We start from the raw sequence: 26,867 nt of genomic DNA, 5'->3' as shown, positions 1-26,867 counted from the left end.
AAGCGACCACACCGGATCACACATACACAAAACAACAATAAATTAACAAAAAAAAAAACAAACGAAACACAAACAAGCTAAGAAACAAGGATGCATACCCCCAGAAAAACCAAAACAATGGTCCAACACAGGCCCATGACCCATCACGGCCCCAAAGCGGCAGAGAAACCAACTGGTCTTCTGAAATCCGGTCGGAAAACATGTCGACAACGAGCCACGCCAAGCAACTACCCACAAACCCCTCCGCTCCTATCAATAGACGTCAATCGAAATTGCCCACATCAGTTCACGTAGCCACCTCCGGCGATACCACGCACACCAGATCTGCAGCACCAACGCTTGAATCACACCCCTGGGACTGTCCATCAACTTGAATAGAGTACACCAGCGACCACCGATCCGAGTGACAAGAGCCTAGACAATCCTGAACCCAAACAAGTACAACGGATCAAGAAATGTACTCCCTAATACTCAAACCCCCTCGCTAAAATCAGATCTGGAACCACCCTCGCTAAAAGCTTCTAGATCTACACCTACTCGTCACTATCCTCTTCTAGGCACCACCACAAACCCTTAACCGCGATAATGACCCAACCATAACAACATCAAAAATGGCCTAGCATCTCCCATAATAGCCACACTACTATCCTCTCCCGGACTGAGACGCAACGACGAGGGCGCCGACTGAGTTCAGCTGGGAGAGACAACTCTTTCACAGTTTTCTTTTCTTTTTTGGCGCGTGGGCGGCGTTCTCTCCCCAAGGCTTTCGAATTTGTAATAGGGCGCTAAATAAATATCAATATTGGCCTAATATATATTATCATACTCATATCTCTATCCATATTTATATCAATTTCTTATCCAAGAATAAAATCAAATTTGAGGCCTTAAGGAAATGATTAACTTTTCAATATAATTTAGAGTAACAGTTACATATAGAAAATTTCATAATGACAAACAACAAGTTCACAGAAATCTAGTTCAAGAAATCTAATCTAAGTCATAGACTTGAAATACTGGAAAACATTCTTTAGAATTGTATAACACTTCCAGCTACAGTAGCCTCATTCTCAAGTACCTGCAAAGTATGAGAACTCTAATCATACCAATATAAAATTTGAAGCAAAACCATGTTCTGGAAGTGAGGCAAAAGATGAACACAAATTGACTGAGAATATCAGGTTTTTGAAGAACAAGGCAGCAGTCAGGACAACTTAGAAAATTCACAGAGAATTTATTTGAAAACCAAATGATGTGAAATCAGTTTTGGAGTGACTATCAGGAAGTCTACTTTCATATACAAACAGAGGTTAAATGGAACAATTGGAACCTGAAAGCTGAACTGAAAGCAAGGAGGTTCATTGAAAATTCTGGGTTGCAGACTTATCTTTGAGAAGTCACGGATCATTCCTTGTTCAGTGAAATCAACTGAGAATTTCCAGATCAAAAGTTAACAGGTAGAAAAAATACATACCAAAAATTCAGATCAAATGAAGGCTTGGAACTAGAGAAACGATAAGGACAAAATGAGCAGAGTAGTAGTTTTTATAAAAATCAGTAAACCTGTTTTTTATTTTCAAAACTAGAATTTCAACCTTAATAAATGGTTCTTTTGGTTGACATATCCCACTATCAATACCTGGAAATAAAGGCTTGAGATGAAAGAGGTTCCAAGGATCAGATCATAAAAAGAATGCACAAAACATACATAAGGGATAGCATAGATCACACTTGATAAAGTTTTTGAATTATGATACACATGAACAAATATTTGAAGGTCAGAACAGAAGACAAGTTTTTATACTTGCTAACTAAGATATGATCACAAAGAGCGAACTGAGGATTACAAGAATATTACAAAGAAAGATACATCCACACTAGGATAATCATTGCCCAGGCAAGTAGCTATATAAAACACATCTACCAATTGAAAAGAATCAGCCTATAACTCACCAAACTATCCTGCACTTCAATCCCAGTACGATAATGGGTAGAGCAATCCAACTTTACACATTGAACTAACCACCACCTAAAAAATTGAGGAGAAAGTGGTGAGCATAAACGATGCCCAGTAGGGGGTTTTAAAACCATATCATTGTTATAATCAAGTGTATAACAAAGAACATTTATAAATATAATGCCAAAGGAGTCAGATGTAGCATTGTTCAAATCAAATTTTTATTGGGCAACTGAACTTGAAGTAAACCAGATATTGATTTCGAAAGGATATGAACCAATCCTCTGTACATAAATATCATAAAGTACCATGTTCATCCCAAAAGGAATTTCAGATATTGATTTCGAAAGGATAATTCCAGGATAAGTTCAAAACTAAATTTGTAAACCAGATATGATAAGAGAATCAGATATCAAACATCTAATTCATTGAAGTTTAATATGTAAGGATGAGAAAATAATGTGGTTCAGTTCTGATGAAGATCATAACTAAAGAGCTCTGTTTCAACTTGAAGGGAAGATAATGAAATTCTCATGTTTGGTTCCAGTAACATATACCGTAAGTGTAGTGTAATTATAAGGGTTAAGGCACTTTGAAGAATTCTGGGTCAAATGAACTGTACACACGATTGCACAATCAGATTCATGAGATAAGAACTAAGCTTAAATGCAGCCATACAAACTTTCAATCGAAATCACAAAGTACTTTATTTTGAAACAAAATATAAATAGATTTAGAGATTAGATATGAAAATGGGGATGAGATGGATATCAACATTCAAGGATCCTTTTACTGCACATAAAGCTTGACAAGGAGGAAGATAAATGGTAAGATACATACTAAAATAAAAAAGATGGAACAGCTGACAGAAGAAAAAGCTTTCTTTGCAGCTACCAACAATTCTGGGAATAGAAGGAGGAAATAGGTTCTGACCATCTATCATACAATTAAATTAACCATATACCAGTAACATAGCTTCCACGCTGGTCCTTGTCCTCTCTTTCATATAGCTGCGAATTTATAAATAAAAATACAAGAATAATTTATGTTTTGTATAAATTCATACAAAACTTCATAGATACTGAAATTTAAACACAAATTGGAATCAAATGAAAAGAGAGAAGCTATAAGCATACTTGAGATTTATGTGAGAGCACCACTACCATATACTCTTATATAAACCCAATCTCAATTCAGTGTAAGAACCTTACCCTTGATTTTCAGTTCTGTTGCTCTATGGTCTTCCTTCTTCTTTCCTTGGAACCCAAATTCATCTCCAATCTTGGCCGTCGCCGACAAATCAGATTGTCAATCAACAATCAGAACCCAATCTAAATGGGTTCTACGGTTTTACCTCAGGACAAAAGTGAAGAAGATTGGTGGGTTGCGATTGGCGACGAAGGTGTTTTAGACTCTTTTGTCACTATTTCGATAACTCTAGGGAGATCTCTGACCTCGCTTTTCCTCTGAGATTTTTGTGAGAGAGAGATTTTTAGTGTGGCGCAGGTTATGAGGGCTAGGACGAATCAAAGGTTCAAGATATGAGAGCTCGGTGATTTGAGCACAAGAACTTGTGAGTTGTGATTGTGAACTGGATATTAGGTTTAAGACAATTTGGAGATAGCTGTATGTTGGGATTTGGGGCAAACCGAACACACACAAATCTCAAATAAACTCAAAATTGAAACCCAAATTTTTTGGTTGGCGCTTAGAGATTGGAGTTGGCTATTTGGAAAGGATTTGTTATGGTTTTAAACTTTTAATTAGTATTATGCAAAGATTTATGTGAAAATAAGCTATATTACACAATAAAATCTATGTGTAATTCTCTTGGAAAATTTGTAGATGTCACTCATTTTATTTGCACGGATAATTGTGGATTAGTTTTTCATTACACATAGATAAATGAGTGTGTTATATCACGCACTGACAACAATAACCATATTATAGATATAACACATGGAACTATATGTGTATTCTTATAACAAACAAAATTCTATGTGTATTCGTATATAACACTGATTTGAGTGGTTAATGTAAGTTATACAATTTCTTGTTGGTCCACGTTAATTTATCTCACACATTTAATTGTGTTAATTGATATATGTCATTGATTTATAATAGTCAGTATATGTAAAATCAGTGTAATAGCTCTTTTTGCTAGTAGTGGGGCAGACCAGACGACCTACACGTCAGACTAAGCAAGGTTACAGTTTTCAACCTCACCACAATCGTCAGATTCAAAAGTTAAGACAACAAAATCACACTCAACACATTCTCATACGCAAGTACTGGCACGCCTATGCACATACGCACACGCTCCAAATAGAGAACGTTCTTCAATCCCAAACTCGCTGATCAGAGAAAATATATTGCCAGCGCGAACATCAAGATCCCGAAGTAACATTTATTCATTTGTAATATGTGATCGGTATAATAAATGATCGAGTTATTTGATTAAGAAAAACTACCTACGATGATGGCAATTTGTACTTTTGTACGCAGAACGAAGACAATTGTATATTGGTCTAGTAAATCAATTCTCACACATCAGATTTTGGTTCGTTGACCTTTTTTTTTCCTTTAAGTATGACTATATTTGAATTCTTTAATGGTACATAAAATCATCTCAACCAATTTGTATATGAACCGTATTAAATACGTTGGTATACCAAATATTTAGTATATTATATATGATACAGTATACCATATTAATATTAAAATACGGTACGGTAGGTGGTACATATTTTTTATATATCTTGATATACCGTACTTATTGACTTATATTATATTAAATTATTTAATTACTATATATATATTAAAATTTCAACCGTATATTTATTGAAAAATAAATCTAAACCGTAGAAATCTACTAACTTTAATCTAATCTCTCTCTCAGCCTCACACTCTCAGTCACTTCTGAGTTTTCTGAGTTCTCTCTCATTTCTCGATCTACTTCTTTCCTCTCTCACTTCGTCGTAGATCTATTGATCTTTGATTCGCCACCCGTCAAATACACTCATTCTCTAGTCTTCTTTGTCAAGTACACTTTTCTCGTCTTCAATTTCTTTACTTAATTATGAATAAATCAATTTAATCGAATTCCTAATATGTATTTAAACTATTTATGCTATTATTGTAGAGAATGTTATTACGCAAAACTTTGAGGTAGGAAGAGACAACCCAAATATAAATGCTTAGACCTATCAGTAGCATCATCACTGCCTACAACATGTCAACATATCTCGCCTTTAGGGTAACTCCAACAATAAGTCTTATTTGGGGGTGCTATTTTCATTTTAGAACCCCCTTACTACACTATTCATGAGTCTTATAAATCTCATCTCCAACAATAGGGCCTTATAATTGGTGTTTTATTCAGTATAATAGATTATATATATTATTGTTTGAGTGTTATGTTCAAAATAATTGATGTGGGACATATATCACTATTTGAGTCTTGGTCTTGGAAAATGCTTAGATATAGGACTTGAAATAGAACTAAGTTTTATAATTATAAGACTAGCTCCCCCTATAATGAATTGTTGGAGATGAATAAATTGATTTTGAGACTGGTCTTGGTTTTTAAGGCCACTGTTGGAGTTGCCCTTAAACCTATCTTTTTTTTTTCAATCGTTTTGAGAATTTGTTAGTACTTTGACAGTTTTGCTATTTGGACTTTGGTTTTTAATTTATGACTTTGTATTTAGTAATTTGGTTAAAGTTGTATAAGACTTTGGAATTATATTATTATTTCACATATTTGTTATTACTTATTTGGATTTTACTTTTAAATTTTTAGGCCATAAATATGTTGACAGGAGCTCATTATCAACCGAGCACCAACTGTACCACTCAATTGGTATACCAACGTTATTGGTTGATATAAATGGTGGATTTTTTATACTAATTATATATTAGTTGGTATATGGTATTGGAAAATTAAAGTTGATATCAACCAATCCAACTCTAATTAATAGGCAAATACATATGGTAAAAATACAAAGCAACCAACACAATATATAACAAACCCCAGAAAAAGAAGCTACATGATCACGTTCTACACATTAATATATAAAAGGTCAAAAACAGAGAAGAATTATTCCAAAGAATCCAAACAATTTCGTGCTCAACCATTTCTTCAATCAGCCTCATTGTCACAAAAACAGTACCGCTGCAAAAACAACAGCAATTATAATGGAGAACAATCCATTTCTGGAGATATCACAGCGTACAGACCCTGCAGCAGATTTCGCTGCGGCAACTGGGCTATCGTCTGAAGCTTTCTTTTTGTTCTTTGCCTTTTCCGGCGCCGGTGCTGGAGAAGGGGGCAAAGGCTTGGGAGCGAAAATCCCATAAGGCTGTAGCACACTGTCGATCTGATAAACAGCCAATTGGTTATCCGAGTAGACAGTGCCAGATATTGAGGTGTTGACAAGACCAGTGGTGATGTTCACTGAGTTTCCAGTTGTGGTGATATTTAGCGGGAACTCAAACTGGTCTCCGGCTTGGGTCCGAACCGGGTTGCTGAGAGTTTGGAAGTTTGAGATGGTGAGAAAATCAGGGATGAAGTGGAACTGCAAGAGTTGATCCTTCTGTGATTCGCTGAGGGAGTTGAGAGACCCTGGTTTGAGTTTTGAGAAGGCAGCGTCAGTTGGTGCCAAGATGGTCAGTTTGCTGTAGGAGTCGTTTAGTTGGCTGTAGAGTTGGGTGTCGACTTGTGTAGTTTTCATCAGGCGGATAAGAAGGTTGAAGTTGCCGGATTTTTCAAGGATCTTGGTGACGTTGGTTGGTCCTGGCGGTGCCGGTGCCGGAGCGTCGGCTACTGGACCTGCATTTGGGCTCGCAGCTGGTCCTTGAGCTGAGATTCTCGAGCAGTGAGAGAGAAGGATGAATAGTAATGAGAGTGAGAAAAGAACCTGTAGCTGCTGCTTCATCATGTTGCACGTACGTACGAGTGTTGGATATTAGAGAGGCTTGGTGGGGGGAAGATGCTGCTTCAAGTGTTCTGAATGAATGTCTCTGATGCATTTTCAGGGGGAAGAAGAGGGTTTTTATTAGAGGTGGGGAGGATGATAATGCATTAGGTGAAAGAGTGCAATTAACATGGTTGTCATATTGTTGGGAATGAATGGAGAGGTAGACTATGGTGTCAGAGCTACTAGTTTGCTTGGGAAAGCAGCAAAAAACAGAGTAGATCGATTTGATCAAGTGGTTGTGGGTAAATGAAGAAGTGCATAATTGCTTTGGTTTCACTTATGTTATGTAATCCCACTTTAGGCAAAACATAAATTAGTAAAGTCATGGCATGAGAAGACCCCATGCATAATTTGCTTGCCACAAACTTAAGGAAGACGGGTACAAAGAGCATATATGATGATGATTTGGAACTTGCGTAAGAGCAATTGGCACGGTCCGATCAGCTTAAATGACTTGAATGAAATATTTGCTCTGATTAATTTGATGCTTCAATAGTTCAAGACTTCAAATGGGTACGTGGGTCATCTTCCCTTAACAAATAAAATCCTCTCCGATCTTTGTGATGCGATGAATCCCTCGAGCCCTTGCAATTTTTTTTAATCTTCGATATACTATACAGCACAGTTAAAAACTTCACCAAATAGTTAACTTTCGATTCTGTCAATCTATCACTTCCACTAACAATCAAAACAATCGTGGCTACGACATTAGAAAACAAAATATAAAAAGAAAAATAAAATATATCTATATATATACAAGAGAAAATGTAGAAGACTTTCTAAAAAAAAAAAGGGGAAAATTTGATCAACAACCATTGGATCAAGCTAACTTAAATCTAATGGCTGAGATCTAATGAATTTTCTTAGTAACATTTATCCATCTTATTTTTCATCAGTAATTACTTTCTCTTAGAAAACGGACGTCACCATTTTCTTCTATTCGAATTTCGATTACGGACTCCTTCTCCTCTTCTCTCACCGAAGATGGAGACCCGTCGTGTCCTCTTCTTTGAAGTTTTCAAACTTTGGGGAAAATTTCACATTTGTCTCGTCAGAAAATCAATTGCAAAACCATTTCGCTATTGGGAGGTGTGGGTTCTATCGACTACTTTGGGTATTGGAAAGAGAAGTACAGATCTACAAATTTCTTGGGTTGTCGTCTCCGGCGAGCAAGTTTGCTTTCTGCAAATTGTCTCAAATTTTAAGGAGAAGAGAAGAAGTGGGAGACTGGAGTAACTATATCAATTTGAGACTTGCATGAACAGATTGGCGAAAGGGATATAGGATGAAGGGAATTGAAGGAAACACAAGATGATTGATCAGCTAGGGACTTAAATTGAAGGTGGAAAGAGGAAGAATTTTTATTTTTATTTTAGTGATTTTGGAATTTTGGAATAAAAAAAAATCCACAACCGCCACCACCATCCCACCACTACCATACTAGCTCTCTATTCTGAAGAAGGCAAATGCCAGGCAAAGGGAAAACCAGTGGAAACTAGAAAGAAGAAGAACTTAGGTAGAGAAGCATGAGCCACCGAATATCTATAGTAATTAAAAATAATTAAACAAACAGAAGATAAATAGGTTTCAATCAAATTTACTCTACCGTTAGATCTGAATTGGCTTCATCCAAGAGTTATTGACCAAATTTTCCCTGGTCAGCATAACTTCATAACTTCAAGGGAAATCTTTAAGTATATGTAGACACTTATCATTAGGGGTGGACACTGTTCAATGTGGTTCGGTTTTGAACAAAACCCATAATCCAACTCAATTTTTAAATTCAGTTCGGTTCGGTTTTCTTATTTTAGAGATTGTGACCCACAATCCAACCCAACACGTACAGTTTGGTTCGGTTTGTTTTTTTTTTTTTTTTCAGTTTTACCCGTACGTAAAATACGTAATATTAGACATTAATTTCAAAGTTTAACATAAATATCAAAAGGTCCAATTGATTATTTTAAGCCTAATTAATTCTAACATCTCCATAATCCATATTTAGCTTAAGTACAAAAAATACTGTTGCATAAAATCAGAGAATAACTTACAGGATATGAAACATTATCAGAATCATTGATCAAAGAATTTAATTCTAGAGTCAAGATACAAAGAGAGGTGACATGAGATAGAGCTCGAGGAATGAGCTATGTGGACTCGTATTGCAGATTGAAGTGAATTTGCAGTAGAGCGTTAAACTAAGGAGTGAGAGTTTAGAAAGTGAGAGAGGGTCATACGTTTTTTTTGTTTGAGAGACGAGAGAGACCGTAAGATTGATTAGGTCAATTAGGTTTACGCTGACTTTAGTTTTGTTCTTTTTTTTAATAAAAAAGTAAAAATATATCAAAACGATGACATTGACCGTTGACTTCGGGTTATTTGGGTCAGTTCGATTTCGCTCGGTTTATAAAAGACTGAACTCAAAACCCAACGCAAACATAATCGGTTCGGTTTTTATTTTTGGTTCGGCTTTTTTCGGTTTTCAATTTTTTTTTTCAGATTTAGATTCAGTTTGAGTTCAGATGTATTTTTTTTCGGTTTTCAGGTCTACGTGTCCACCCCTACTTATCATCTCCCCCTATATATCAAGTAGTTTCGTTAAAGGGACCATTAGGTCATTTTCATGTTACATATGTTACACTTACAAATGAATGATCTCTTCCAAAAGCTTATTTTCTTTGATAGTCCAAAAATGGTGGAAGAAGCTGTACTATTGGCTTCCTCTCAGGTGATGGATGTGGTTCTTGTAGGTCGGGGACAATCCTTGTGCGTAAGATGATCTTAATTTATTTTTTAATAATTTAGATGATAAATAATGTCATTGACTCCGACTTTTTTAGCTTCATTTTAGAGTTTCTTCATAAAATTTGGTAGTGTTTTAGTTTTGCTAAGATTTGGTAGTTTGAATGGTTCAAATTAACATGGCCCAACCACATTCTTTGAGAAATTATATATATAATTTACTAATTTCTTAATACACTGTACTAGTTTTAATTTTATATAGGAAAATTTAAATACAAATGATATATTAAGAGATTAGTGGAATATATGTAAAATTTCTCGCATAATTAAAAAAAAAACCATCACTCATATTTTTTGGGTCAATATCCGTTGCCTACAATTTAATCATTTGATCATTTCCACGGTTTTCATTTTTTTAGTCCAAGTCTGGCAACCAATTTCTAAAGGAAGCATCGGCCTCATCGGGCCGATTGGAATATAATTTTGTTTTTGTTACAGATTGGAATATAATTTATCTGAGACTCAAAATGATATATTATTTCAGGGCACCCCAGATCATTTTTCCAATTTCTCACAAGCACACACGTGGCCCCAGCCCTACCGTCGCCAATGCTGACCCTCTCCTCCCCGAAGTCCAACTCCAAAGTCAACCCTTCTCCCAGAATCCAAAGACCAAGCCCCTCACACCGCCCAAACACCTTGAAGCACACGATCAGTCCCCAACTCCACATCTCCACCCACGCGAACAAAAAGCCCGAACCCGAGAAACTGAAAAAACCAGTCAAACACTTTCGGAAAACAAAAACACAGTCCCCGACAAAACTATAGAACACCAAACACAGCCATGTACATGAACAACGGCTACAGCAGCGCCAGCACCAAAAACGGCGTCAATCTAACCTCCTCCTCCTCATCCGTCGTCCCCGGCGGCGCAACGACGTCGTCTTCTTCTTCGGGTCCCCAGCAGACCCAGTCCTTGATCAAGGCCTATTTCAAGACCCCCGAGGGCCGCTACAAGCTCCACTCCGAGAAGACCCGCCCGGCCAATCTCCTCCCCTATTCCTACGCCAAGACAATCTCCCAGGTAGTTTTTTTTTATTCCTCGGATTTCTCGACCTTTTTGTTTTAAGGTTTCGACGGCCCTTGTCTCTGTTGACTCCGAATTAGTATCAGTGTTTGGTCGTGGATTTTAGGTCACGCTAGCCCACCTCAAGGACAGGCCCAACGGGTCGGCGCCGGGGCCGGTCCCCGGAAACATCGCCAGCGGGAGTGTGAGGCACGCGGCGGCGAGGCTGCTCGGAGTTGGGGCCGGGAATGGGAGCAAGGCGTTGAGTTATTTGGGTGGTAGTAAAGCTAGTAATGGAAGTAGTAGAAGCTCTCATTTTGGTGGTCTAGGTGGTTCTAATGGGTTTGGGGCTCACTCGTCGCCGAGTTCCAGTCACGGTGGTAAAGGATCGTTCTTGGTGTTTAATGTTGGAGATAGTATTTACATCTGTGACCTCAATTCACCTGATAAGGTAAAGTTTTTGAGGAGTTAAATGTGTGGGTGTTGGAATTGAGAAGTTTGTGTAATTGGGTTTGGGGGGTTTTGTGTGTAGGATCCTATAAAAGCGTTGCATTTTAGTAATTCGAATCCGGTGTGTCATGCGTTTGATCCGGAAGCGAAAGATGGGCATGACTTGCTTATTGGATTGAGCTCTGGAGATAGTAAGAGCTTCTTATGTAGTTTGTGTGTGATATGATCTTATTCGGGAAGATGAGTGCTTGTTGTTGACTTGGTTGAATGTGATTGTGGTGCTTGTAGTTTATTCGGCATCTTTGAGACAGCAGTTGCAAGATTCTGGGAAGAAGCTTGTTGGTGCCCTGCATTATAACAAGGAGGGTTCGGTTAATACCAGGCAAGTATAGTTTTTATGTCTTGTAAGCTTATTGTTTTGCGTTTATATGTAGAATTGAGATGATCGGCTATGCTGTAGGTCAGTAGTTAGTCTTGATATTGTTACAAAATGAATTAAATATGTATGGCGCCGGGTAGACAAAATAATAAAATTAGTTGCTGAAGTGGAGTTGAAGTTTTATGTAAACCTGGATATGTAGTAGTGTTATTTCCGTACAGAGATACAAGCCGCTAGGTGAACTGGTCTCTTCTTGCTGTAGTTAGTAGAATTAATCCAAATTCTAAACCGTCTCAGTATGAAAACTGACTAGTTGTTTTTAACAGTCGCTGTACAAGTATTGCATGGGTTCCCAAAGGTAATGGTACTTTTATTGCCGCTCATGCTGATGGAAACTTGTACGAGTATGAGAAGGTGAGTGTTTTGCTAATAACTTTCGGTAGCCGATATTCACACAACCTTTTGGTGTTAAAATATACTGTTTGGACATTCCAGACACCATTTGGTATTTAAATGAGAACATAGACGGTGTGTGAATATCATCACCCTAATTTTACTGCATGACCTAAAGTTTCCTGCTTTTCTTTCTCTACTACTGTATGTCATGAATTGAAGTTCGTATAATTTGTTTAGGGCAAGGATGGTACTGGCGACACTTCTTTCCCAGTTATAAAGGACATGACTCAGTTTTCAGTGTATCATGCGAGATCCAGTAAGGTAACTTCACTACTTCAAATTTTTTTTGCATGTATTAAGAATTCCACTGTCACATTTCTCATTAAGTTAACTGAAATTAGTAGTATTATGAGAGGAGAAATTTTTTAGACGAATTTAAAGTGGGAAATAAAGGGGACAGAGGGCTTGCAAAAAGAGAGAAAGGAGTGAATAGGCTACATTGCACTGACTAGAGGGACTTGGAAAGTTCAGTTTGATTTAATTTTAGTAAAATCCATATATGATGCATTCTCCAACCAAATTCAGAACCATCTTATTAATAATGCTCTTGCCAATTGTAATCAACATCTGTAATGGTTTTGCAGTTCGGCTGATACCAGTTGGAACTTTTGTTATTTCTTAAACCTTATTTAAAAAAAGATGTACGCCATCTTTATCATGGCGTTTGCATGTTTTATCTGCAGAGTAATCCAATTTCCAGATGGCATATTTGTGAAGGTTCAATAAACAGCATCGTTTACTCTCCGGATGGGACATATCTGGCGACAGTTGGTAGAGATGGTAATTGTCAAACTGTTAGGCTTGTGATGTTTATGTTGAGTGTATATGTTAGTTTGCTGATTTTTGGTGTTATATGTAGGGTACTTGCGAGTATTTGACTACTCAAAAGAACAATTAATAGGTGGTGGAAAGAGTTATTACGGTTCTCTTCTATGTTGTGCTTGGAGGTAAAAAAATTAATTAAGTATTTCTCTATTACTATATGCATAATTCCCGGTCAACTATAAAGGTTAATCAGTTAATGTTACACAGTATTTTCATATGGCTTTTCTTCATAGTGATGTTTGCATGTTTCTTGTCAGTCCGGATGGAAAATATGTTTTGACGGGAGGGGAAGATGATCTTGTTACAGTATGGAGCATGGAAGATAGGAAGGTTGTAGCTTGGGGTGAAGGACATAACTCCTGGGTACAGTTTCAGTGGAACTATATGAGTATGTTAACTTTTACTTTAGCATACTTTTAGGACAATTTACAACCTTTTGCTTTGATATTTGCAGGTTAGTGGTGTGGCTTTTGACTTGCATTGGTCATCACCAACTTCAGATGGGACAGAAGAAAATCTTGTTTATCGTTTTGGCTCTGTTGGTCAGGTAGTTGGTTTTCCCTAACCTCCCTCCCAAAAGAAAAATCAGTTACATCACATGACTTAACAAATCAAACCATGGAAGGGGTTTTGTATTTAGCTCTGGATGTCAACTGCCTTCCAGTCTTCCACACACCTAAGCTGCTGATTCTCTTATTTTCTCTTGCTGGTGATCTCAAGATAACTTGAATTGTTGTGGAAAAACTGACCAGCGCTGATGGTTTAAATGATTTCATGGATTATATTTATGCATCTTAAAACTGTCCAATATTGGTGTTTGCATGGTTTTATACTTCCTTATGTATCTGAGAGTTTACAGGACACGAAACTACTCCTCTGGGACCTCTCCATGGATGAGATCATTGTACCACTTCGCCGGTGTTCAGTTGGTGGGTCGCCAACATTCAGCACTGGTAGCCAGTCATCCCATTGGGACAGCAGTAACCCAGTTGGCACTCTCCAACCTGCTCCAAGCATGCGGAATGTTCCCAAGCTCTCTCCACTAGTGGCTCACTGTGTGTATACAGAGCCCTTATCTAGCTTAGCTTTTACCCAGGAAGCTATTCTTACTGCATCTTGGGAAGGGCATGTAAAAATATGGATGAGACCGGGTGAACCCGATAGTAAATCCACAAACTCAGAAGCTCTGCCAGGTGCTAGTTCGAGGGACCAACTACCACAGATAGGAAAAGGTTACTCAGAATCATCAAGGGGTTACCCACTGCCTGAAACTAAATCAAACTCACAGTCTCTTCTTGGTGATAGTTCAAAGGAGCAACAGCCATCAACAGGCAAAGGTGGTGCCTATAGTTATAAAGACTTCTCAAAAAGCAACCGATACCTTCCGTAGAGCTGAATCGCAGTTTGAACCTGTAATTACGGCAGTTCAACTCACTTGTTTCCTTCGGATTGTGATATGTATGCATGCAGGTCAGAGTTTGTTTCAGTCGATTATGCACATAGGTATTAATCTAGCTCAATGGTAACAGCTGTAGAGAGAGAGAGAGAGAGAGAGAGAGAGAGAGAGAGATGCACATGTTACTGGTGAAGTGGTTCTAGGAACTATGAAGGGTCGGTTTACAAGCTCACATATTTTTCGGTTAATGGTGACACAGAAAATTATCTATATGACAAGGAAAATTCATCATAAGCATAAGTGGCCATTATATTGTTCCTGCAGGGCCAAATGATTTTCAAATCCGTTTATAAGAATTATTTTTCCTGTACTGTTACTGTGTTACTCTGCGAATTTGTTTGGTACCCACCAACTCTTGCATACAACTTCTAATGTAGTACTTAAGAGTTCCAAATGTGCATCAGTTTAGAGATTTCTCTAATAGATAGGTCTGGAAAGTAACAGATACTTCTCATTCAGGGCAAATGTGTTTTAGTTTCCCCCGATTAATACGACTTCCAATGCCTATAAAATCCTTACCATAGATGATAGATTCAACTTATTGTCGGAAATAATATGTTGAAGGATGCTTTATCTAACCCGTATTTATGAATTCCAAGTGCCTACATAACTTCAACTATATAGATAAAATTAAATGCCGGAAATAAGATATTAGAGAAAATTAAACAAACTACTTTGATCTAAAGATATAACCCAATTCTTACATACGGATATTAAAAGAGCTTGGAGAAGTGGTAGGTGTATTACTTTAGATGCCGAAGGTGAGATATTAGAGAAAATTAAACAAAATACTTCTCAATTAGAAATTAATTTTGTTTAATTCCCTTTATTTCTCACATACGACATGAAATTTGAACATCTGAGAGTTAGTTTAGATGTTGGAGGTAAGTTATTGGAGGAAACTAAACAAATTATATCATACTCAAAGGTTAACTTTGTTTAGTCTCCTCCAATTCTCACATACAACTTCTAAATGCAGGAATAATTGGAATTTCAATTTAGATGTTGGAGGTGAGATATTGGAAGAGACTAAACAAATTACTTCCCATTAGAAGGTGATTTTGTTTAGTTCCCTCCAATTCTCACCTACAGCTTCTAAAACAGAGATAGGTTTCTGGTGTAAAGGTAGGATACTTTGTTCTGTGGAGGGTGTTGAAGACTGAGGAGCCACCATGTATAAATAGGCAAGCTCAGCTCTCATTTGTTTGGAGACTCGAGTTTCATTCATGCATTTGGTGCCTTTGACTGGAACAACTCAAACAGTACTATTCTATACAGGTGTCTGGTATACAACTTTCAGTCTTCCCTGAACCATCAACCATCCAATTCTCGTTTTGTTTAGGAAGCAAAGAATCATAATCTCGACCATGTTCAATAAGGGTTCGAAACTCCTTACTCCTTAGCGTCTAGGAAACGACACATCTAATGCTTATAGTCTAATCGATTTGGAAGTGATTCGTCAATTTTGAGATCCCAAATTCACTTCAAATTTGTTAACCGGATGATTCGATTTTATAGATTCAAAAACTAGAGAAAGACGAAACAGGAGGACTAACTTAATATACTACACCATACTATCGCACAAAACATAAATAAACGATGTGAAATAGGAAGATATAGGATACACTATTTTGCTGATCAAAAGTTCAAAACTCAGGAAGCCAACTTTGCACAATGTCATGGCAATGTGGCTAGTCTATTGGGTTTTGCCAGGAACTAAAGCTCTCTGTTTACTATAATGCAGACTTGAAAGACCGGCGTACAAGATGAAGCGAACATGAAAACAACTACGTACAGTACGTAGTGGTCTCAGGAAAACCACCAACAATGCCCCAAGAATTTGAAAACTGGAGTGCAGAAGAGAAATTAGCTGGTTTGACAATCAAGTGAATCAACCGCATACAATTACACGTCGACTGCACAGTCTGCACTTCACCAGCATTTGATATTATACATCGAATTGCAAACAAAACATCTTAAAATCGAAGTTTCTGCATGTAGTACGTCTGTACGTACAGAAAATTTGATGTTCCAACCAAAATGGTGCCTTATTGAAGTCTGAGAGACTGTGACACTATGCAAGCTTAATGCACTTGAACATGTATACAACACAGGTGAAAGGTTTTAACTTGTCAGAAGCCTTCACTCATCATCTTCTGCAATCCCTAGCTTGGTCGTTCTTGGAAACAGTGGAGGATTTGGAATTTTGGATCCTCAAGATTTTCAACTTTTCAGTATCCTCGACTCATCATCAGACAGTATGAACTAAGCCGGTTAAATATCATATATGAATTGCATGAACACTTGAGCAGTCACTGGAAGAACATAAGATATCTGAAAGAAACTCTTCTCTCTTTTGGTTGCAAACGACTGAGGTTGAGACAGAGAAAATACATGCTTGATATGACAGAAATCAACATAACTCAGCTCCAATCAAATTAGAGTTCTAAAAAGGAAAACAAATTGACATCACTAATTAGCAGTACTGAGTTCTTGAACTATGCGATTAGAAAGGAGCTGTTAGTAAGTTTTGGACGTACGTTGATACATATTAGGAAGGAAAATTTGTACGAATTAGATGGAAGCAAATAGCTTCTAAGACTTGTTCTGATATTGTATGGTCTGCCAAATATTTCCACTACACGGAGATTTGGATATATAGAGCGACTGCTATGGTATTCTTAGTTTGTTCGTTGTTAATACTTTACATACCACACTTTTAAAAGTTCATGAACAAATGGATAAATTATAACTCCTTCATATTATACACAACGATTCTAAAATGGCAGTTCATCTTCAAACATTAGCAATAATCCTCACAAAGAAGTACTAACAAACACTCCTTCCGTTCTGTGTTTATGTGTTTGCGTGTTTTGCGTTTTCCTTACTTGTAAATCATTGTCACAACCTCACAGGATATCAAACTATTCTTACTGCATCTACGTACTTTTAAAATTTCTTAAAAGCTAATTGATGTGCTCTGTGGAGCTGAGTCGCAGTTTGAACATGTAATTACGGCACTTCAAATCACTTGTTTCCTTCAGATTGTGGAATGCTGTATGCATACATGCCAGTTGCCCAGGTCGGAGTTTGTTGCAGTCGATGAGTATGCACATAGGTGTTAATCTAGCTCAATCGTAGCAGCTGTTGAGACAGAGAGATATCTACACAAGTTATAAGTTATTACTGTAGTAAGTACTGTAAGTACTAAGTAGTAACCGTATAAATATAGAATCAGAACTGGTGAAGTGGTTCTGGGAACTTAGGCTCATACATTTCTCGTTTAATGGTGACTGAGAAAGTTATGTATATGACAAGGAAAATACATGCATATGTGTAAGTGGCCATTATTTTCTGCCTGCAGGGAGCAAAGTATTTTCAAATTCATTTCAAACAATTAGTTTTTGTGTAGTGTTCACTACTGCTGTTAGTTTTCCTTAGGAATTATTTACTGATATCATTATCACCAATTGTATTATACTAATATACAAATCACCCAAATAGAATAGTTGTTCTTAGATTGCAAGGCCTTGAACTCTAGAAGTTGGAGACGAGACATTGGAGGAAACCAAACAAGTTGGGGTACTCTTCGAATTTGTTTGGTGCCCGCCAACTCTTGCATTCAGCTTCGAAATGGAGGAACTATTAGGGCTTGGTGACTTCAACTTTTGGTACTTGCAGGAGTTCTAAATGAGCATGTAGTCAGATGTAAGCTATTGGAGGAAAGTAAACAAATTACTTCCCATTCAAGGTAAATATGTTTGGTTTCCTCCAATTCTTACAACTTCCAAATGCTCATGAGTCTCTAACTATAGATTTAACTTTAAATGCCGGAAATAAGATATTGGAGGAAACTAAACAAATTACTTGCTCTTATCATAATTTGTTTAGTTTCCTCCAACTCTTATTCACGACTTCCAAAAGCTTGTAGGCTTCTTATTAGCAAAATTAATTTAAATGCCGGAGATAAGATATTGGAGGAAATTAAACAAATTACTTCCTTTTATCCAATAGTAGAGTTTTGTTTAGTTTCCTCCAATTCTTACATACGGATATTAAAAGAGCTCGGGGAAGTTTGTAGGTGTATTACTGTAGATGCCGAAGGTGAGATATTGGAGGAAATTAAACAAAATACTTCTCAATTAAAAGTTAATTTTGTTCAATTCCCTCCAATTCTCACATACGACATAAAATTTGAACATCTAGGAGTTTTAGTTTAGATGTTGGAGGTAAGATATTGGAGAAAACTAAGCAATTGATGTCCTATCCAAAGGTTAAGTTTGTTTAGTCTCCAATTCTCACATAAAACTTCTAAATGCAGGAATGATTGGAATTTCAATTTAGATGTTGGAGATGAGATATTGGAAGAAACTAAACAAATTACTTCCCATTAGATGGTGATTTTATTTAGTTCCCTCCAATTCTCACCTACAGCTTCTAAAAGACTACTGGGTGCTGGTGTAAAATGTAAAGATCGGATGGCTTTATCTTGGAAGAGATGATGAAGACTGAGGAACCAACATGTATTTATAAGAAATCTGAGACCTCAACCAGATGCTCAAGTTTCATTCATGCCTTTTGTGCCTTTTACTATTCTGTACAGATGTCTGGTGTACAACTTTCAGTCTTCCCTGAACCATAGACCATCCAATTCTCGTTCTATTTGGGAGAAAGAATCATATACGGAATGAATTCAGTTAGGATTTGAAACTCCTTAGCATGTGAGACTAGAGCTGATTGTCCCACACAATTAGCACAAACTGTCTCAACGAGTAGGAAGTAAAATGTCAAGTTCGAGAACCCAAATTACTGAAAATTGGCAAACTTGATGATTCGATTCAGAATTTAGATCAAACTCTAAGGGGCTAAGTGGCTAACTCAGATGGTCAATTTTGCAATGTTAAAGCAATGGCTAGTCAATTGGGTTTTGCCCACAAAATTGTGCCTGAATTTGGACTACACAAACATGAAAAACAACTAACAGTGGTCTCCCAAAAACACCAACCATGGCCCCAAGGAACAAAAACTGGAGAGTGCACATCGCCCACTTACTGATCTTCTACCAGCATCTGCTATGATCCATCTAATTGAACCTAAAACCGAATTTCCTATAGTACAGCAAAGTTTGCTTTTCTTAACCAAAATCATCCCTTGATTCAAGGTTATGAAACTGCAAGCTTAATGCATCTGGATGTGTACAACAAATGCATACAATACACAATTGATAATTTTCAGTCACTCACTGATCCCCATTTATCATGTTCTATAACTCCTAGCTTGTTCCTTCTTGCAATTGTTTTCTCTTTGCCAATGCCTCCCCCGCTTTTATTTTCTCAGGAACAAAATCTACATACATAGTTGGACATGCATCAGACAGCATAAATCAAGGCAGGGTAAATATCATTTATGAGTTACATACATCAGTCGGTGGAAGAATATAAGATACCTGAAAGAAACTCATATCTCTTCTGTTTGCAAACGACTGAAGCTGAAACAGGAAGAAAGCACGTAATATGATAGAAGTTAACACAACGTGCAATAATCACATTAGAGCTATAGAAAAGGTTATAAAATTGATTTCACTAGTAACAAATACTGTGAAAATCCAATCTAATACTCTGAGATCAAAACTGAGCTATTAGTAAGTTCTTGAAGGGAAGTTTTCGTAAGAGCTCAGGGAAACAAAGAGCTGACAAGGATATACTCCTGATATTGTCTGCTACATATTACATTTTCTTTTTACAGGGAGACTTAGATATATAGAATGGTGCATAGTAACTTTCTAGAATGGTTTCCTTAAAAATTTAATTTTGTCATAAGGGAAACAAATGCAAGAGCCATACTCTTGTTACAATTTAACTATTCATGCCCAAGGATACAAATATCTGGTCAGAGGTCATTTTAAGTCCAATAAACTAATCGGAACTTTCAGTCCATTTTATAAGGAGAGATCCAGACACTGTTGGATATAAAACGGCTTCATTAGACCATACATAAAGAAAATGAGTCTAAAATGGCAGTCCAGTTTTATACATTAACAAAAAACCAATAATCAGAGTTACCAACAGGATCTCTTCATATCAAAATGGAATTAGATAGTAAGGATTTCTAGCTGATGATGAAAACTTCAGGTTTTTTGAAACAAAGCCTAAACCATGGGTAAGACTTCGATGAAGGAATTTATTCTGGACAAGGGAATACATCTTAAGGCCTAAACACACTTTCAACTTCTAGCTAAGGATGCAAACTCGAACTCTTTCCTAAAACAACCCTTAAATGATCAGCAACTTTTTTCTAAATGAAATCAGTGTTTACAATGAACCAAGACCACAAGGATACAATCTCAAATTTGTATCAGATCAATTCTCTGAAAAACATTTGAACGCTTTAACTTAACAACGACGTGCAATACATGGTGTTTAACCAAACATAATCAGACCATAAAGTACCATACTAAGTTCTAGGAGGGAAGTCTTAGTAAGAGCTAAGGGAAATAAAGAGTTTACAAGGATATAGTCCTGCCATTGTTTTTACAGGGAGACTTAGATATATAGAATAATGCATAGTAATTTTCTAGAATGGTTTCCTAAAAATAAATTATTAGGAAACAAATGCAAGAGCCATACTCTTGTATGCAATTCAACTATTCACATGGTCACACCCAAGGATACAAGTATCTGGTCAGAGGTCATTTTTATGTTCAATAAACTCATCGGTACTTTTATGCCCTTTTAAAAGGATAGATCTTATGCCAGACAATGTTGGATATAATGTGGCTTCATTAGATCATACATAAAATGAATCTTAAATGCAAGTTCAGTTTTAAACATCAACAATAAACCAATAATCAGGGTTACAAACAGGATCTCTTCATATCAAAATGGAACTAGATATTAAGGATTTCTAGTTGATGCAAACTTCAGTTTTTGAAAACAAAGCCTAAACCACGGGTAAGTCTTCTATTAAGGAATTTACTCTGGGCTAAACCTGCTTTCAATTTCTAGCTAAGGATGCAAACTCGACACTTTCCTAAAACAAACCCTTAAATGATCAGCAACTATTTTCTAAATGAAATCAGTCTTTACAATGAACCAAGACCACAAGGATACAAAATCAAATCCGTATCAGATCAATTCTCTGGAAAAACATTTGAATGCTTTAACTTAACAATGACGTGCAATCCATGATGTTTAACCAAGCATTATCGGAGCATAAAGTACCAATACTAAAACAAACTCCCTCCACTACAGACCATATACCTAAAATGAATGCCACTTGCTCCAAATCCTCAGCGCATATGAAAATGCAATCACCCTACACAATGTACATACTTCCGAACATAACAAAAGTAAAATCCAAAGGCAAACTTACATATGTGCTTGTAAGCAAGAGCTTTCTTGCGATCCTTAACACAACATTTATGTGCATCTCCTGAAAACTTCTCCAGGAACAACTCCTGCAACACCAAAACAAAAACAGACAACATTAAGAAAAAAAACAAGACAAACAATCAGAACCCAAAACCTTAAACAAAGAGGCGGAACACACGGCGGCTTTGTTGATGAGAAAAATGGCGTCGTAGTTAATGCGCAAGTCGGAATCTTCAGCCTTAATAATCCTCTTGACCCTTTCCATCGGAAAAGTATAAGACGTCGCATCTTCTTTCTCCTCCACCTCTTCCTCCTTGACTCGCTTTCCGTTCTGCTTGGATTTTGGGGAGAGTGTTTTCGTACTTTTGGCCCCATTCTGCTCTCTGTTCTTCTGGGACTTGGAGCTATTGGGTGCTTTCACAGCCGCAACGGTGCCATTGCTGGTTTTCTTTTTGATTTTGTTGTCGTCTTTCTTGTTGGCGCTGCTGGGTTTGGTGATCTTGGAGGTCGGCTTCTTGGCTTCTTTGGTTTTCTTTGGGAGTACGGCTTTCTTGGGGGTCGCCATGGTTTGGGAGCTGAACTCGGAAAGCTCAAAGCGTTTTGAGTTTTGATCGATAGGTTGGGCTGAAGAAATACAATGCACTCTGCTTTTGGGCTGAGAATAATACAGACGACCCACCCAATCTTGTAGGTAAGGCATTCTCCAATCCATGTGTCCACAATTCTCACATGATGACACACTCGATCTCAAATTTACGGGATAGTATGCCACAAAATTGTAGTAGAAGTAGCTCTTTCGGGCTAAAAATAGTCATTTCGAGCTACTTTTAACACACTAGCACATATGGATTCCGCCTTAAAAATTATTTTTATTGTTATTTTAGTTAATAATTTCATAAATACATATCAACATTGTTTAGTAAATATATATTTCATTATTTGAAAAAAAAAACTTTATTTTTCTTTGTTGAAATAATATACTACAATACTAAATTTGAATTAAACTTGTATTTTTTCAGTGTAATAACTCCTTAAATATACAACATTATCGATATAAAACTAATAATTTTTAATGAACTAACAAAAATCACTTATTAAAACTAATAACTAAATTACAAATAAAAATGATAAATAATAATCATTTAAAATAGAATAAATAATTTCCAACTTTGCTTCCGGAAATAAGTATAATTAAAAATACATACAAATGTCTATTAGTCTGATATATCGATTGATACACTATAATCATGAGTAATAATATTTTTTAACTATTAAATATAATTTATGAAATTTAAATTAGTTAAGTTGTTATGTAATTTTACTTTTAATTTTTATGAAATAAGCTAAAAAGTAATCGTTCATTATAAAATAATTTTAATTTTAATTAATTTAGTTTTTATAGTCTGTTGGTTATAGAATTATAGAAAATATAAAACTAGCCGTTCAATATTCAAGTTTTAAATTTTCATAATACATTTATTAAATTTATAATTTATTAAACTAAAATTAAAATTAAATGATTATACAGAAATTAAAAAGTACAAAACATATTAAAAATATATTAAATGACTACATTGTAGCACAATTTAATTGAAGACGATTGAGGCTCCCTTAGGTTTGAGAAAGCCTAACTAAGCTAGAGCACCCAAACTTGATATATATGAGGCTCCTCTCTTTACTAAATTATTTCTTCGCTAAAAATATTATTTTAGTAAATATGGTATGGAAAAAACTTGCGTACAAACTAGTATGTACGCGTGCATCCAAACTCTTGTTTATTTGCACATTTTGAGAATATAAATACATGATTTTAACCGTTCAAAAGTTTAGTTTATTACTAAAGATCATTTCTGTAAAAAATCAACATAAATAAAAATCGTCTTCATAGTCGATTGCATCAAACAAATTAACGGTTATAGTGAAAGTTAGTAGTCTCATGATCAACCGTCAATTTGTTTGATGCAATCGACTATGAAGACGATTTTTGTTTATGTTGATCTTTTACAGAAATGATCTTTAGTAATAAACTAAACTTTTGAACGGTTAAAATCATGTATTTATATTCCCAAAGTGTGCTAATAAACGAGAGTTTAGATGCACGCGTACATACTAGTTTGTACGCAAGTTTTTTCCATATGGTATTGCTCTGCCCTTTCTTAGAGCAGTGGGTTTTCTCTCTGATACCCGCCTCTTTAAGAGTGGGTGGCAGGCTGGCAGCTTCCCCGCCACTTATGGGCTCTGCCCCGAGCTTGTCTCCGTTTCTGTTTCCCTTCCCTACCCTCCTTTACTTCCCTTTCTTTCCTTTCCCCTTCCCTCTTGTTTTTTCGTTTCTCTTTTCTTTTTCAAATTTAGATTTCTCTCATGTCAATGTATGATCCTCAATCAAGCCTTGCAAGCCTCGTTGTTCTTCTACTCTTTGTGGTGATTCAACTTTATTTGGTCGTTTTGATTTTGGGTTCTGTTGGGCATGAGGTCTCTGGTTTTTTCGGCATCATCATGTCGGCTTCCTTCAGGGATACTAGTGCTACTATTGTCCTTCGTTTTGGCCAGACTACATGTTGTTCTCGAAAAACGATTGTCTAATGACCTGGGTTGGTTTGCTGTTGATATGCAGGTTTTGTTGGTATGTGGTGTTGTTGTCAGTAGCCTCCGTCTTTAACACCGGCGGGTCTGCTACTACTTTGTCGACGGCAAGTCTTTGGGCCTGGTGGGTTGATCACCTTGGGTTGGCTGTTGAGCCTGCTATCTGGTGGTTTTAATGATGGAATGAGTTTAGTCAGGCTTTTTCTGAAGATGTCGTTGTCGCTTGTTGTGTCGCTTCTCGCTGGGTTGTTCTAGTCTCGTTTCATATAGTTTGCTCTTTGGCTCTGATACTATTCTTAGATGGGACTGAGCCTGGTTAATTGAGTTTATATTTGTTTTTTTAGCTTATGTATGCATCACTTTAGTGGGGCTGAAGTGGCCATGTTTTGCTTTCCCATTGTTGGTGTTGTATATTTGTGGGTTGTGAGATAGTTTCTTAGTTACAGTTCAGAAGTTATTTCCGGTTCGTGGTTAGCTTCTTGTAATTAACGGTTATTATGGTCTTGATATATTTTAATAAAATTGGTCAGTGTCTTCTAAAAAAAACTTTTTAGTGAAGAAACAATGGAGCTATACATGTATTAGATGAGAAATTTTAAATACACACCACAAACCTCTTAATACACACTAAACTTAATACACTGCATATTTCAATTCTCATTCCAATATTTTTACTAAATACACCACATAAAAAACCTAAAATATCCTTAAATTAAAAAATTAAAAAATACCTCATTATTTGGCAATACAAAACTACTTTTTACAGTGATTAGTATATTAATATTTATATTAACATCTTATAGATGTTCATATCGATTCTTGTTTGTTCTTACGAATCATTATAGATCGCAATTGTTTTTTTCAAATTCTTTAACCATAAAAATGATAGACAACATGAATAATATATATAATAAAGGGTTGAATTGATTGTTTAAAGAAGATGAACATTTCTTTTTTAAGAATGTATGAAGATGAAATTTAATGAAATGAAAAATCATAATTCTTTTTCATGAATTACCTTGTTTGGGACTCCAAAAATAGAAATGATTTTTTTGGGTGAAAAATTAAGGATTGAATTGATTGTTTTTTCCATCAAAATATATACTAATTTAAATTTGGCATAAATGCCGATTTGCACCCTAAATTTGGCTGAAATTGTCAATTTGCACCCCGAACTTGCATTTGAGTCAATTTACCTCCTAAACTTGGTAAAAATTGCCCATTTACACCCCGAACTTGTATTTGAGTCAATTTACCTCCTAAACTTGGTAAAAATTGCCCATTTATACCTCATCCGTTAAATTTAACTGTTTCTATCCAATTTTGCGTTACATGTCATGCATTTAAGGGGTAGTATTGTCATTATATATTTATTCATATTGAATAATGAAATAAATTAATAAAATTACTTAAGAGGAACACTTGCTATAATGTTTGTTTTTTTTAAACATGTTATTGATTTATATATTTATTATTTTATGTTATATGGTATGTTAAAAGATATTAAAAAAATATAAATAAATAAATAAATACATTGAAAATTAAAAATAAATGTGTGTTTCGAGAGAATTACTATTCTACCATTATGTGTGTCTTAGCCTTATTATGTTTTCTGTTAGAGATAGATTCGCATCTCTGTAATAGATTAGGACTCCGAATCCTACGGGATTATGGTTATGTAATGCTTATATATTGGCCTCATTATCAATCAATAAACGGTTACGTTCTGTTCTATTACGTCGTTATTATTCTCGTATACATATAAAATATATTTATACACAACACACTATATTTGAATGGGTGGGTATATTAAATATATAATTCAAAATAGGGTTAAGTAGGTAGAAAAAAAGATGTAAATAAATAATTTGATTAACAAAATAATCCTCATTTTTAAGAATATTTTTATTTGTTTTAAAGAAAAATATAAATATATAATGACAATACTACCACTTAAATGCATGACATGTGACGCAAAATTGGATAGAAACAGTTAAATTTAACGGATGAGGTGCAAATCGGCAATTTGTACCAAGTTTAGGAGGTAAATTGACTCAAATACAAGTTCGGGGTGTAAATGGGAAATTTTTACCAAGTTTAGGAGGTAAATTGACTCAAATGCAAGTTCGGGGTGCAAATTGACAATTTCAGCCCTGCACCCTAAATTAATCGGCATTTATGCCTTAGTTGTTTCTAAAAATAAATTTTAAGTTTTGATAATTTAATTTATTTTTGATTTTTTGATTTGTTACATGTACCTATTTTTATCATTTAACATACATGCAAAATTTTATATGAATTATTGAATTTATGGGAGCATTTCACTAGCGTCGAAAGATTAATTTTTGCTCTAAAAGATCGTTAGATTACATTGTATGTACTGGTCTACATAAATCAAACTAGACAACTTGATATTTCGTAGATGAACCGTGTATAGCTTTATTTGTTGCCACTCGCACTTATCCTCAAATACATGTTAACAGTTGCCAGCTACATATGTATGGGTTAGTATACTAAGTTTGGGATGTGAAAATGGAAAATTACGCATAGAAATATACTAAAGCATACGTATGACAACAAAAAATGCCTTTACTATAGATGCTTACT

The 26,867-nt window shown here is 35.9% G+C and overlaps 3 protein-coding genes and 1 long non-coding RNA gene across 6 annotated transcripts; 1 reads left to right on the top strand and 3 right to left on the bottom strand.

The window, feature by feature from the left end:
* Positions 1-893: 893 nt before the first annotated feature.
* On the bottom strand, positions 894-3,631 carry LOC126788404 (uncharacterized). Of its 3 annotated transcripts, none has more exons than XR_007671365.1 (5): positions 3,169-3,631; positions 2,798-2,967; positions 1,954-2,029; positions 1,331-1,428; positions 894-1,078 (listed from the first exon to the last, which is right to left on the bottom strand). It is a non-coding gene; the product is annotated as an uncharacterized LOC126788404 (long non-coding RNA). The 3 variants fall into 3 exon arrangements; XR_007671367.1 differs by having other exon boundaries at positions 2,922-2,967; XR_007671366.1 differs by lacking the exon at positions 1,331-1,428.
* Positions 3,632-5,933: 2,302 nt separating this feature from the next.
* Positions 5,934-7,002, bottom strand: LOC126788364 (fasciclin-like arabinogalactan protein 12). Its single transcript, XM_050514337.1, has one exon. The coding sequence runs from the start codon at positions 6,895-6,897 to the stop codon at positions 6,115-6,117; it is 783 nt and encodes a 260-aa protein (XP_050370294.1). The 5' UTR covers positions 6,898-7,002; the 3' UTR covers positions 5,934-6,114.
* A 3,430-nt stretch (positions 7,003-10,432) lies between these two features.
* Positions 10,433-14,656, top strand: LOC126786230 (probable catabolite repression protein creC). Its single transcript, XM_050511990.1, has 11 exons — positions 10,433-10,759; positions 10,869-11,192; positions 11,274-11,382; positions 11,480-11,573; positions 11,897-11,984; positions 12,204-12,287; positions 12,710-12,806; positions 12,886-12,973; positions 13,109-13,214; positions 13,306-13,398; positions 13,711-14,656. The coding sequence occupies exons 1-11, from the start codon at positions 10,520-10,522 to the stop codon at positions 14,239-14,241; spliced, it is 1,854 nt and encodes a 617-aa protein (XP_050367947.1). The 5' UTR covers positions 10,433-10,519; the 3' UTR covers positions 14,242-14,656.
* Positions 14,657-19,151: 4,495 nt separating this feature from the next.
* Positions 19,152-22,272, bottom strand: LOC126788154 (DNA polymerase II subunit B3-1). Its single transcript, XM_050514117.1, has 4 exons — positions 21,856-22,272; positions 21,679-21,763; positions 19,754-19,795; positions 19,152-19,653 (listed from the first exon to the last, which is right to left on the bottom strand). The coding sequence occupies exons 1-4, from the start codon at positions 22,240-22,242 to the stop codon at positions 19,580-19,582; spliced, it is 588 nt and encodes a 195-aa protein (XP_050370074.1). The 5' UTR covers positions 22,243-22,272; the 3' UTR covers positions 19,152-19,579.
* Between the last annotated feature and the right edge of the window lie 4,595 nt (positions 22,273-26,867).

This window comes from Argentina anserina, chromosome 3 (genome assembly GCF_933775445.1).
Source record: "Argentina anserina chromosome 3, drPotAnse1.1, whole genome shotgun sequence".
Classification (NCBI taxonomy): domain Eukaryota; kingdom Viridiplantae; phylum Streptophyta; class Magnoliopsida; order Rosales; family Rosaceae; genus Argentina; species Argentina anserina.
This window is presented reverse-complemented; position numbering and strand designations above follow the sequence as displayed.

Excerpts from the sequence above, each read along its gene's own strand:
- LOC126788364 (XM_050514337.1), bottom strand. The coding sequence starts at position 6,897 with ATGATGAAGCAGCAGCTACAGGTTCTTTTCTCACTCTCATTACTATTC.
- LOC126788154 (XM_050514117.1), bottom strand. The coding sequence starts at position 22,242 with ATGGCGACCCCCAAGAAAGCCGTACTCCCAAAGAAAACCAAAGAAGCC. Across the intron at positions 19,796-21,678 it reads TCTTGCTTACAAGCACATAT|CTTCAGTCGTTTGCAAACAG; the intron begins GTAAGTTTGCCT and ends TTCCTGTTTCAG. Across the intron at positions 19,654-19,753 it reads GAGATATGAGTTTCTTTCAG|ATTTTGTTCCTGAGAAAATA; the intron begins GTATCTTATATT and ends CTATGTATGTAG.
- LOC126786230 (XM_050511990.1), top strand. The coding sequence starts at position 10,520 with ATGTACATGAACAACGGCTACAGCAGCGCCAGCACCAAAAACGGCGTC. Across the intron at positions 12,807-12,885 it reads GGCGACAGTTGGTAGAGATG|GGTACTTGCGAGTATTTGAC; the intron begins GTAATTGTCAAA and ends TGTTATATGTAG. Across the intron at positions 13,399-13,710 it reads GTTTTGGCTCTGTTGGTCAG|GACACGAAACTACTCCTCTG; the intron begins GTAGTTGGTTTT and ends GAGAGTTTACAG.